This window comes from Nuphar pumila, chromosome 10 (genome assembly GCF_984573655.1).
Source record: "Nuphar pumila chromosome 10, dmNupPumi1.hap1.1, whole genome shotgun sequence".
NCBI lineage: Eukaryota > Viridiplantae > Streptophyta > Magnoliopsida > Nymphaeales > Nymphaeaceae > Nuphar > Nuphar pumila.
The window spans coordinates 81175282-81188173 of NC_143258.1; the positions used below are offsets into that span (position 1 = coordinate 81175282).

The window sequence follows — 12892 nt, forward strand, 5'->3', positions numbered from 1 at the left end:
TACCAAAAAATATGATAATAACATGTAAAGGTAACATGAATGCAACAACTTGATCTATCCAAGTATCTAACAAATAAAATATGAGCATTCAATGAAAAATTAAGTAACAAAATACTAATAATTAAATTCCTCAACATCATGTCATCATCATATAATGCATATTAACACAAACTAAAAGTCACAAATCACATTAACAATCTTTATATACAAACCTACACATAGACAATAGATTACATGCACATACACAATCTTTATATGTAGTTATGTGCAAATACAATCCCACACATACACAGTCAATTGCATGCATATCCATTTATCAAAAAATTATTTTAAAATAATGACAAACTAACATTCACAATGATATATACAATCTTTACAAAAACTAACACATACACAATCAATTACATGTAAATACATAATCACATGCAAGGAAAAAAGGAAGAAGAAGAACAAAGGAAGAGGAAAGAATAAGAGAAAGCGACAAGAATGGAAGAAGAAGAAGAAAAAAAGGAGGGAAGAAAAAGAAGAAGAACAGAGAAATGAGGAGGGAAGAAGGAAAAAAAGAGGAAAGAAGAAGAAGCAACAACAGATTAAGGGAAGAAGAAAAAGGAGGAGGGAAGAAAAAGAACAAAAGAAGACGAAGAAGAAAAAAGGCTGAAAGAAGAACAGAGGAGGAGAAAAAGAAAAATGAGGGAAGAAGAAGAAGAAGAAAAAGGAAAAGGAGAACAGAAGAAGAAGAAGAAAAAGAAGAAGGGAAAAATAAAAGGAGGGAAGACGACGACGACGACGACGAAGAAGAAGAAGAAGAAGAAGAAGAAGAAGAAGAAGAAGAAGAAGAAGAAAGGAGGGAAGAAAAAGAAGAAGAAGAACAAAGGAAGAATAAGAAGGAAAAAAAGGAGGAAAGAAGAAGCGGCAGCAGAGGAAGGGAAGAAAGAAAAAGGAGGGAAGAAGGAAAAAAAGGAGGAAAGAAGAAGAAAAAAATGGAGGAAAAAAGAAGCGACAACAGAGGAAGTGAAGAAGAAAAATGAGCGAAGAAGAAGAAGAAGAAGACCTGCACCGGTGGTGAAGAGGGCGGGGGTTGGGGAGCAAAAGCCTCCCTCCCCCGCTTTTGTTTCGATTTTTTTTTATTTAATATCAAATGAGGTATGAGCCTCAAGGTGTATGAGGAGCACACCTCAAGGTGTATGAGGCACACGCCTTAGACATAGTTGCACCTTAGGCTTGTGCCTCAAGGCAAAAGTTCCCCCCGCCTTGATGCGAGACACTATTTTTGCGCCTTGAAGGACGTTTTCAACAACACTGCTCAAAAGCAACCTCATAGTTTTCATCATCCGTGTGAAGCTTCCTTTTCAACCCATCAAGATATCCTCCATATCTGAGGCCTTTCACTACAGTTCACACATATTCACCGCAATATATGTAATTAGTCCCATCCATCTTGATGGGGATTATATGAAGTCTTTCTTCTCCATATCTCACCAAACCCCCAAACTAAAAGAGCTATAAGCGAATACCAAGACAACAATAGCAATGCCAAAACATATTTCTCAAGACAATCAGCACAGCAAAAAAACAATTCATCTGAATTTTACTGGCATAACTTGATGAGAAACATGCCAAGAAATGACTATTGGCATTCAATACCCAAGAGAAACTTAAAACACATCAAAATTGCGAAGTCTCAGCAAAACAATGAGTGTAAAATGCCAGAATCACCAATACAGGTTCAAATATCCCACATACACAGCAACCCAAAACCTGTCACACAAAACAAAACTCGGAACTCAGTTATCGCCTGCTGTATTCACCACAAAAACACTTCAAATCTTGCAAAATACTCCATCAGAGTGGATTCTCTAATCTCTAGCTTCTTCAGCCAAAAACGACCAGAATACTACCAACCCAGCAGATTAGAAACCCAAAAGCTGGCTCAGATTAATCGATTTTCCAATCTGTTCAGAAAAATTACCCCAAATCCAGAAAATCTTAAAAATTCTTTAGAAAATCAAAGTCTGAACCAAACTGTGTGCGGATTGATTTGACAATCTTCTAAAATCACGAACTAGAAGATGCTGGGATCAAACTGACCAAAAGCTACAACTCTATTCCAGTCATTTGGAGGGTGTTGATGACGCCAGCACTCCCTTCACGGCTTGCAATACAACACCAAATGTGCAGCTGAATGCAGTCTTCGCCCTCTCTTGATGCAAAATAGTCTTTCTATGAGCTCAATATGGCTCTGATACCATAGAGCAAACCCAAGAAGATAAGCGGCAAAAGAGGAATTAGGGCAACTTAGAGAACTTCGTTCATTCAACTATCAAAGAAACAATACATGATGTATGGGGGTCGACCCCTCAAGGCACAAAAAGATGAAAATTGTTGACTCTTGTTTGGCGCTAACCCTAGATCCTGCCTATGATGATCATTTATTCTCGAGCTCCATCATGTACTATTTACAAAATTTGTCGAGCCAAGAGATCTTCATTGAAGATGATGACAAAACCATATACGGTCATGCCATTCAAGTTGCACGTTGCCTTGTACCACATCATTTCAAACAAGGTTTTGCCATAACATCCTATAATTCGTAATAGATATAGGATTGATTCAATATGGAATTAAATCAGGAATAGTCATTGGTTCGATCAATGGAATAGTATTGAAGCTTTTACTCTATTTTTTTTATATTCTCCATGGACACGTGTATCTAACAAGTATCCAGTTTGACCCCAGATTCATTCTTTCTCCCACCCCTGGTCAATCATGTTTTCTTGTTCATGTAGTGGACTTTTAAAAGTTTTCTTTTGTAATTTTCCTCAATCTGACCAAATCTTCTATGTTAATTTCCAAAGTCTTCTCATTTTTCTGTAAAGCATACACTCTCATTTCACCAAAAAAACTAGGTTTTTTTATTGTATTTTTATCTTCCGTAGCTTCCTTGATTGACTTCGCATGTTTTATAGTGAATGCTGCATTTTTTATTATGTGTAACAATTTTTTCTGATATCCTATGTAGGTTTTATTGAATTCTCTTGTTAAGAAGGTGAGGATAAGATTCAGTAAGGCATGGATATCTTTCTTAAGATTGCCACTCCCTCTTGATGTATACAAGAAGGTAGCTTTCTAAAACAGAATCTGCAGTATTTTACTTGCTGTTTAGTGCTTCCTGCTGCCCAAGCTAGCTTTCATGCACAATAGTCTTCATTGATTTTCTCTGTCTTGTAAAATATGAGGAAAGGACATTTTTAGCCAGTACATGAGGATTGCTCTTCTTATTTTATTGAAATTCTAGCCACCTTCGAAGAGCTTCCGAAAAAGAGATGGCTAGATTGTACAAGTTTTCATATGTGAACACTAGGGTAGCAATGGTCCATTTTTTAAATTCAGTTTGGAAATTAGGTTTTCTTTCTCTGTCAGCCACAATAGTCAGATTTAATCCTGCATGAAACCATCTTGCCCTGCTAGTTCAAGGTTGACATGGCCGTTCATGCCCGTACTCCATTGGCACTGTCATATCCTTCGCCAGCGTACTGCCACTGCCATGTATACTTAATACCCAATGTTCTTAAAAAGTGGGTACTTATACATCCAGAACTTTGTATGATTTGTTGTTAAGATATTGTTATTGTTGCAACTTCTGTTGGATTTATTGCAGTCAATCTTTTGGTCTTCTCATGTGATATTCTGGAATGGTCCTATGTTTTATAATTATAAGATTTTGACATAACCCATACTTAGGTTGCTTCATATCCTTCTTACAGCTCTTTTTTTGGTACAAGTATTCTGCTAAACAAGATATTTTGATATGTTAAAATGTGTTCTGTTCTCTTGTCTGTGATTTCCTTGACAGTTTTTTAATTGAATTTTAGGTTCTTGCTGATCTACATCAAACTGTCATGCCTCACCTTACAAATCCTCTGCTTTTATGGTATAGAACTTTTATAATTATTTTGATGTAGCTTGCAAAATATTTCAATAATAACTTGTAATTAACCTGATGCATACCTCTTGAGTTTTGCAGCGACTTCCTGACAAGATCATATGATGCCAGTGGTGTTGTCAGTGTGATGGCACTTAGTAGCCTATTCATTCTTATGACCCAGCATGGTCTTGAATATCCTAAATTCTATGAAAAGCTATATGCACTACTGGTTCCATCTGTTTTCTGTGTGAAACATCGGACCAAGTTTTTTGAGGTAATTCATGATGATAGGTATCAGATCTACCAATTAATTTTCTTATTAATTTATGCCATCTTCTTTCCCTTTGGATAGTTTGTGTAGACATTTGCTAAACGTTTTCCATTTCTTCCTACAGTTTCTGGATACCTGTTTGAAAACTCCACTTTTCCCAGCATATTTAGCTGCTTCATTTGCCAAGAAATTAAGCAGGTTGGCTCTTTCTGCACCTCCTTCGGGATCATTGGTTATTATTGCAATCATACACAATTTGCTTAGAAGGCATCCGTCAATCAATTTTTTGGTTCATCAGGTGGGTTTATTCTGTTTTTAGTTTTTATTTTTCATTTGGTATAATCTTTTGGTGGTGTATCCTAAGCCGATGATGGTTCTTGAAACTACGCAAGTCATCTTGGATGCTAGTCTCTACATGCACATGCTTCTCTATTTGAGTTGTAGGTTTTTTCTTTTCTTGGTGAAGGGTTTTTCTCTCGGTATCATGTTTCTCTGTGAAACCCATATATCCAGTGATACAAGAAGTCACAAGAATCATCTCAGTTGTGATCTACTGTGATGCTTTCTGGTGTTATTTATTGCCATTAGTGACTTTTTTGTTGATTTTGTAGCAATTTGGCGACAAAGTTGCTGGTGACACTTCAACTGAACCAAAAGAGTTAAGTGAAAAAGAAAGTGAATCAGATGCTTGTGTACATACAATTGGAAAAAAACCAGGCATTGATCCATTTGACAATGAAGAAAGTGATCCTGCAAAGACCAGGGCCATGAGTAAGATATTTATCCAAACAAATGTCACATTTTCATTTTATCTGTAACTCAAAATGTATCTCACATGAATATTCCATTGGTTTTTCCACAGTTCGACCATCTAGTAGGCTTAGAAGTCATTTCTTTTGTAGTGTGCATTGTATATGGCAGAATCCTATATTTTACCTTACCAGCTTCATGTGTAATCTGTGAATTGTTTTCTTTGTCTAAGAACGCTTGGGCTTATTCTTGTGCAACAGGAAGTTCCTTATGGGAGGTAGATACTCTCCGTCATCATTACTGTCCAGCAGTTTCTAGGTGATATTATCTAATCCCTTAAATTTAATAATGTTTTCTGCAATTCACTGTTTTATTATTTTCTCTGATTATTGTTATATAACCAGGTTTGTCCTGTCCCTTGAGAATGACTTGACTGTTCGAGCCAAAACTTCTGAAATTGAAGTGAAAGATTTCAGTTCAGGGTCGTATGGAACAATATTTAAAGAAGAGGTAGCGTACTAGTCTTGTCTGGGATTGCTCTTATTCAGCAAAACGTTTTGTGTGGGAAATTATTTTAATGTAACTATTAGGTAGAAATGAATATTTCTGTGCAGTTCGATATTTTTTGTCGTAATACCATCAATCTTGCAGTTTACATGTAGACTAAACCTATTTGATGTTTCATTGAGGGTCATGATCATGGTTGCCAGTTGAGGAAGCGGGAGCGGGAAGTGATACGGGAAGCGAGGCACTTTCAAAATTTTAGGAAGCGGGGAAGCGTGGGACCACTTAGGACCGATTCGGGGAACGTCTCGGAAGCGACCTAGGAAGCGTCTCGGAAGCGACCTAGGAAGCGTCTCGGAAGCGAGGGGAAGCGGAAAAAATAAAAATAAAAAATACAAAAAATTGAAAAAACTGGGGAAGCGAGGGGGAAGCTAGGGGGAAGCGCGCTTCCCATTAAAGGGAAGCGCGTCCCCCATTAAAGGGAAACACGTCCCCCATTAAAGGGAAGCGCGCTTCCCAAAAAAGGGGGACACTTCCCCCCACGCTTCGGAAGCGCGACGTTTCGCGTTTCCGAAGCGCGCTTCGGGGAAGCGCGCTTCCCCTTTTAGCTAGGCGCTTCCGGTAACCCTGGTCATGATCTATTTAACATGCTCTTCCAGAAGTGATCTAGAATCCAATGGAAGTTTGTGTATGGTAATATTGATGGTTTATAGCACACTAAGTGAACTGCAGGTTCATTTGCATCTCAAATCTTCATCATCTAGCTCATTCTTTCCATATCGAATGAAACTGCTTATTCTAGCTACTTTGAAACCATCGCTACCATCACAGTTGCCTGCCTATGTGCACCCATTCTGACATGCAAGCCATATTAGAATATCATACTAAAAGTCACAATCTCTACTTCTAGTCACCTTGTCATTTTCTTACAGTGCCTTGATAAGTAACTAAAATTTCTATATATCAGGTTGGTCGCCGAATAAAACAGGTGCCTCTTGCATTCTACAAAACAACACCGACATCTCTCTTCTCCAAAGCTGATTTTGCAGGGTGGACGTTTGCGAGTGGGCAGGAACATGATGCTTTGACAGAACATTCGGATCAAAGAGAGAGGGCTGACAATTCTAATAATACCAATGGTGATAAATGTGCAAAGAGGCAAAGGTGTGACTGATCCTCTAGTTTTTTTCTTCCTGGTGTTCATGTTCTCATTATTTGTTACTAATGCAACGTCTAGGTGCTAGCTATTTTAATCATCTCATTTCATTGATCAAGGAGTTGTGCAGTCAAATTTTACTGCACGACTGCACCATAAAATTTTGATGGGTTTCCATGATTCTTCAGTTCTTTTGCTCCATAATCTGTCATATAGAATGTATATCATCTTGGCTCTGATCTACACATTTGATGAAGAGGCCTGAAATTCTGAGCCTTGTTCTCATGTAATTTGGATGAGCTCATCTTTTCAACCACCTTGAGAAATGTGTGTTCTGGCCCAAGGTCGTGAACATTCAGTTCATTCGTAGGTACTCGCCATCCAAAATCATGTGTTCTTGAATATGGTGGTCTCTGTATGTGATGATGGGCTCTTGAATATCACAGAGATGGTCCATGTAATGGCCATAATCGGCATACCTGTTATAAGCATTGTATTCTTAATTAATAACCAATTGTAATTCTTATGCAAAATGCCCTTTAAACATGTTTCTGTTCCATTTCCAAAAGCTTTGAAGACCCTTTTGGATAGGAGACAACTTGGTGGTAAAAAGAAATTAATATTAAATAATGCTTCCCAGAAATATGGGACGTCTGACTTGTAAGGTACTGTGTGCCCCACAATGTGCAAGTATGGGCATGTCAACTCTACAGTTTCATTGAATTTGTTCAAATATAAGCTTTTCACTCTATTTGGGAGCCTTGAATCAGAGGTGTGTGGTGGTTTTCTCTAATCATCTCATGCTCTCTGCTGTTTGGGAGCAGTGATGTTGCCAGAACACTGCATTGGGGATGGAGTTGGAGCACAACACCACATTTCAACACCATTCACAAGACTATGTCTTTGGCAACTCCATCCTCAACACTACATTTTGGCAAACCATGTTTCAGCAACACATAGGGAATGGTGCTTTCATCTCAGTTCAAGGCTTTCAAACAGATCCTTAGAGTAATAACAAAAATCTGCCTCACTTATCTGCAATTTATAATAAACCCTTTTTAATTGTTACATTTAGCTACCTGCTTTTATAGTTTGTGTTTCAAAGACCCACTTGATCTTGAGCAATCATTCATTTGGCACTTGTTTAGTCAAACAAAGATTAAAATGCCACCATAAGATGGCATAAAGCGAGTTGTTTATAGAAAAAGACAAAAATAATATTATATGAAGCCCGGTATTTGAAGTATATTCATAAGTGGGCGGTTGAACGTAATAACGCAATTTGGTGCATTTTTTTGGGTAGTTAATAGGTTAGGTGTTTTTTTGTAATTTTTTCTTCATTTTAATAGCATGTGTGGGTCCCTCGAATTGAAGGGTGATTATATGGGATTCACAAGTCCCACGACAACAATAATTTGGATACCTATCCCTTATCATTAAATACTTATTTTTGCTACATGTCAGTTTTCATTATAGGCCCGTGGTCAGTGTGATTTCTGCACGGTGATCTGAATGTCAAAATGAAGAAATTCGACCAAGCGCAAACGGCGGGAGTGACTATGACTCTCTTAAGGTAGCCAAATGCCTCGTCATCTAATACTTGGCCGACCTTCCAATGATATCTCAAAGCTTGAGCTAAGATTCTTATCGCTCAAAATGCAAGTGAAAGAGGGTCTTGGAGTACATAAATGGCCAAAGACACTATCAATGGATACAAGGCTAAATCCCCTTGGTTTGGCTAGCTTAGAGCTGGTTTATAGTGTTTGATACTCTGAATCCCAGGTCAAGATCTACAGACAAATTTCAGGCAAAAATTGGACTAAATGATGCGAATCAAGTTTTCCAACGCACCAAAGATCTCCCTCTAGTTAAATTTCTATGGTCGCAAAGGCGCTTTGGTTCGAAAATCCATCTTTTGCCCTACTCTTTCACACACTAAGGTTATTGATCTATACATTTTATTACGCAAACCAAGCACGTAGATTATTAGATTCGTTGACGCAACCTCAGGCAAGAAGCAAACTGCAAAATTTCTCATTCCTATTCAAATATGTCTGATTCGAAAATTTTCTTTGAAAACCGATTCTAACAATTATTGATCTATACAGTCATGGGTCAAAGACTAGACGACCCCATATTTCCTTCAGTTAAGCAGTTCACAACTGGTTGTCCAAGCATATTTTCAGCTCAGTTTGATGCAGAAATGGGGAACGAGTGAGAGAGATGGCTGGTGACCGGCTATGAGAGTTGGCAGAGATGGCCGGTGACCAGCGCTGGTAGAGGAGACACCGGCGATGAGGGTCCAGGTGAAGATGGCCTCCGGCAACAATGAGCCGAGGTGGATGATCCTGGGCGATGTGGGTCGAGGATGCAATTGTGGATTAAACTTTTTTTTAGATAAAGTTCTTTCCAAAAATAAGGCAAAACGTTTACCTTGTTTGATGGGCAGGTGCGCTCCACCTCAAAAGTGGGGGAAATTTCTCCCGCATAGAAAATTTCCCCTTCTATTTATAACTGATTTTACAGCCAATTTGGTCTCCCCGCGCACACCTTTTATTTTTAGACAAAATTTTATTTAAGAGTCATCCTTTCACCTACAATCTAAAAAAAAGCCTCACTTTTTTTAATTTTCTAATGTAGTGCTCTGATTTCTTGGAAATTGCGAAAGCAGAGAATTACTCTTATCATTGATCATTAACTCAAGTTTTTTTTAGCCAAAATGACTAAAATACCTAGCACTCGCTTTTAGGTAAATACGTATTTTTAAACTTCAAAGGGCAATATAAAAAACTAAAAAAAAATCACATTTTCCCAATGGTTAACCTGCTGCCTCTATTTGCCCCCAATGGCTCCACTGGTAAGGGCAACTTGTCTACAGGTCATCATAAGTCAAAAATCTACAAGTGGCATCCCTTACTAGAAGGTCGAAACTGGGTGTATTATCCGGTGCGTAGGGGGTGACATCATGGGTCTTACCAACTGGAGGCTAGCCTATGTGCGTTCGGGTGATGAGGGTTTTTTTTTCCTTGGGCTATTCAGGAAAAAAAATGTGGTCTCTATTTGGAAATAAATTGAGAGAGAACCTCCTAAAGATTTAAACATGGGACCTTTGATTATGATATTGCAACCTAACCATCCAGCTATCTCAATCAATCTCTGTCCTCACGTCAACATGGCGTGAGCCACTATCATATTTCCACTTATAACATCTTTCAAAAGTCATCATGGCTTTTCATTAATTTCCTGACTGCCCGTATGACCCCTACATACATGGTTGAACCATAAGTTCAGGCTATGTTAGAGAGCCATTGTTGCAAATGGTGATGGCAGTGGTGATAAAATCAGTGAATTTGGCAACAACATCCTCATGAAGACATTTTTGAAATCCACCCATTTATAACATCATCTCCCCTCCTAACACCTCTCCTATCTCTTTCTCCCCTCCCAAAACGGTGACTCCAATCAACGGAGATCCTTGGGATTTGGTGAATCCCAGCTCCCAAATAGAGCCTTAATGTAGACCTTCAAATATAGGGGTACAGAACAATTTTGGTTAGATATTAAATTCAAAATTTATTACATTACTTTGTGAATATATGTTTTCATTGGGGATTTCTTCAAAAACATCGCTCAATTGAATTTCAATTTCCTTTTTGTATTAATTCATGTTTGTCAGGATTTTTTTTTTCATTTAAGGCAAGAAAAAGAACAAACCTTTTGAAATCCTCTTGAAAACATCATGGCCTATTATCCAATGCCAATTTGAAACTTTAACAACCATTCTTTTTCATCGAACGTAATCAGGGAAATTGGGTCCTCTGACGAACGAACCAAGACCTGAAGGCACAAACCAATGCACACGACCACCGAACCAGTTTGAATCATCCCCGAACTGGTAGAAAATTGGCCTGAATCAGGTTCCAGCACTATCACCGATATACATCAATATTTCAAACTGGTTCGGTCTCTTGATAGAACCCTCACCATGCTGAGGTCGTCGGTAAGGCACCCTCCGCTATGACCGTAATATCAACGCCGACATCGCCTACGACAGTCTTGGGCACCGGCCGACAGGATCCGACCAACAGACAAATGCTTTCCGAGATCTTCCCAACGGTGACAGCGCAAAAGTTGGAACGTTGCTGCAACCCCCACTGCCACCACATTGCTGGCGTCAGTGTCGACACCACCAGGAAAGGGAGGCGCCAGCTAGCTAGATCTGGCCGACGGACGATCCGCTGACCGGGATCCCACCGGCGGAAGGACGCCGGTCAGAACCCGGCTGGCGTTGGAACTCCACCTGGCTGGATACCCTTTTCGAGAAGAGAACAACCTGATAAAACTTTGGAAAGTTCCACCGATCACTGGGGACCACCCGATGATGTCTGACCGCCCAGATCCGGTCGACATGACCATGGCAATTGAATCGTGGCCGGTCCAGTGGCCATGCCCAGTGGTTGGTTCTTCCCACTAACAGTGTAGACCAAAAGAACCTTAGAGGGTTTCGTCGGCCTTTAGAGGCACTTCGATTGTCCATCATCTTGCATGCAGGCTCGTCTCGGACCCTCCTCTGTTGTGCATGACCAACCATAGTTCAGTGAGTATTGTGCTGGCTCATCGAGGGTGGTGGTTGCGTCGACGTGCTATCAAGAGTCAGCATCAATGTTGTTGCATATCACCCTTGAATTGATTATTTTTTAATAAATGTAAAAAAAATACTAAAAAATGATTTTTAAATATTTTAAAAACATTATTTTAATGGTTTTAACATGTGTCACTTTCTGAAGGACATGTAATGTTGTATTATTATTTTTAGGCAGATAAAGAATGATTTTTACTTATGGGTATCGATCGATCCAGCTGAATCGTCGGCCAAATGATTCAGGGCCAATACCGATACTAACAACATTGGTCAACATCTCCATCTCGCAAATCTCATCCGATCGTCACATGAAAGCCTCGAGTATATGTTTCATCTTGGAGATATGTTGATCAAACATCGCAAGCCTTCGATTCGATCGTTCCTGTCAACATTTTTCTCAAGCTTAATTTGCATATCAACCTTTCGATTGTTTCTGGGGAAGATCCAGTGTCCTTTGCTTCCACAATGATTTCTGTCACGTTCTTTTCTTGACTACCATTTCTTGAAATTGTTATAAGATCGAGATCTTGCTCTAATACTATTTTTATGCAAATTGAATCTTCGATTCATAAAAAAAAAACTTGATGTTATGTTATTCTTGTGCATGAGAATAAAAAGAAAATATGAGAAAATTAAATAAAATTTAAGAAAATAACAAGTTCAATCATCGAACTCTCCTCCCAAACCCCATAACAATTATTTATAAAACAATAATACCCTAATCATACGATGAATCTTAAATAAGATACAAATATAAAAGATCCAAATGATAAAATACAAACTATGAATCAGATCCAAATAGATTCTTGCGAACTTGGGTCTCCTGCATTTGTCTTGCAATATCCGCAATGCATATACCGCGGGACTCTCCTCAGCATCTTGGCACGCAATTGGGCTCTTTTGGAAGTCTTCACAAAAAAGAGACTAGAACTTGCCTTGAGACTTTTTCTTCCTCTTTTCAAGTTGTACATTTTTGTTTGTTATTGGCAAGATAGAGTTAGGCAGACGCCAACCAGATTACAAACGAGTTAGGTCTTCCTACACGTTAAACATTGGATACCAGTGATCAGGTGGTTCATCCTTCCAGCATCTGTCAAATCCCATGGATCCTAATTCTTCAGCCCTTTAAAAACCAGACACATTGAAACATATCAACACGAGCAAATCTTTGAATTAGTCCACCTACTAGCTACTACCAGAGGCCGAGGCATAAATCCAGATTAATGTGGGCATAGAGGCGTGGATAGAGAGAACATTTGGGTCAAGGTGGGCACTGTCTACCTTGACCCAAACCCATTTATTGGAGATTTCAGGGTCGGTAGGCACTTGCCCACCCTAGCTAGATTGTATATAGCTCTGCCATTGCCTACCTACCAACCCTAAACCCGCTTTCACACACACACAGAGAGAGAGAGAGAGAGAGAGAGAGAGAGAGAGAGAGAGAGAGAGAGAGAGAGAGAGAGAGAGAGAGAGAGAGAGAGTCCGATTGTTTTAATCTTTTCAAGGAAGAGCGAAGTCGCGTCTAAAGTTCATGCCGTTTCACATTTGTAGCTTCTAAGACAATTCTACATTTTACTAGGCAAAGCAAACACGTCCCAACATGAACAAGGAAAATCATTAGATTCGATGATGACCTCCCAAAGC

General features: G+C 39.0%; 1 protein-coding gene across 1 annotated transcript in view; it reads left to right on the forward strand.

The window, feature by feature from the left end:
• The window catches only part of EMB2762 (CCAAT-binding factor), a 44833-nt gene extending 37870 nt beyond the window's left edge, over positions 1 to 6963 (forward strand). The window contains exons 7-14 of the mRNA XM_090019117.1: positions 3020 to 3118; positions 3873 to 3931; positions 4025 to 4199; positions 4321 to 4494; positions 4808 to 4967; positions 5207 to 5264; positions 5351 to 5456; positions 6418 to 6963. Coding sequence (XP_089875243.1) covers positions 3020 to 3118; positions 3873 to 3931; positions 4025 to 4199; positions 4321 to 4494; positions 4808 to 4967; positions 5207 to 5264; positions 5351 to 5456; positions 6418 to 6624 — 1038 coding nt within the window. The 3' untranslated portion in view covers positions 6625 to 6963. The remainder of the gene's footprint in view (positions 1 to 3019; positions 3119 to 3872; positions 3932 to 4024; positions 4200 to 4320; positions 4495 to 4807; positions 4968 to 5206; positions 5265 to 5350; positions 5457 to 6417) is intronic.
• The last annotated feature ends 5929 nt before the right edge of the window (positions 6964 to 12892 follow it).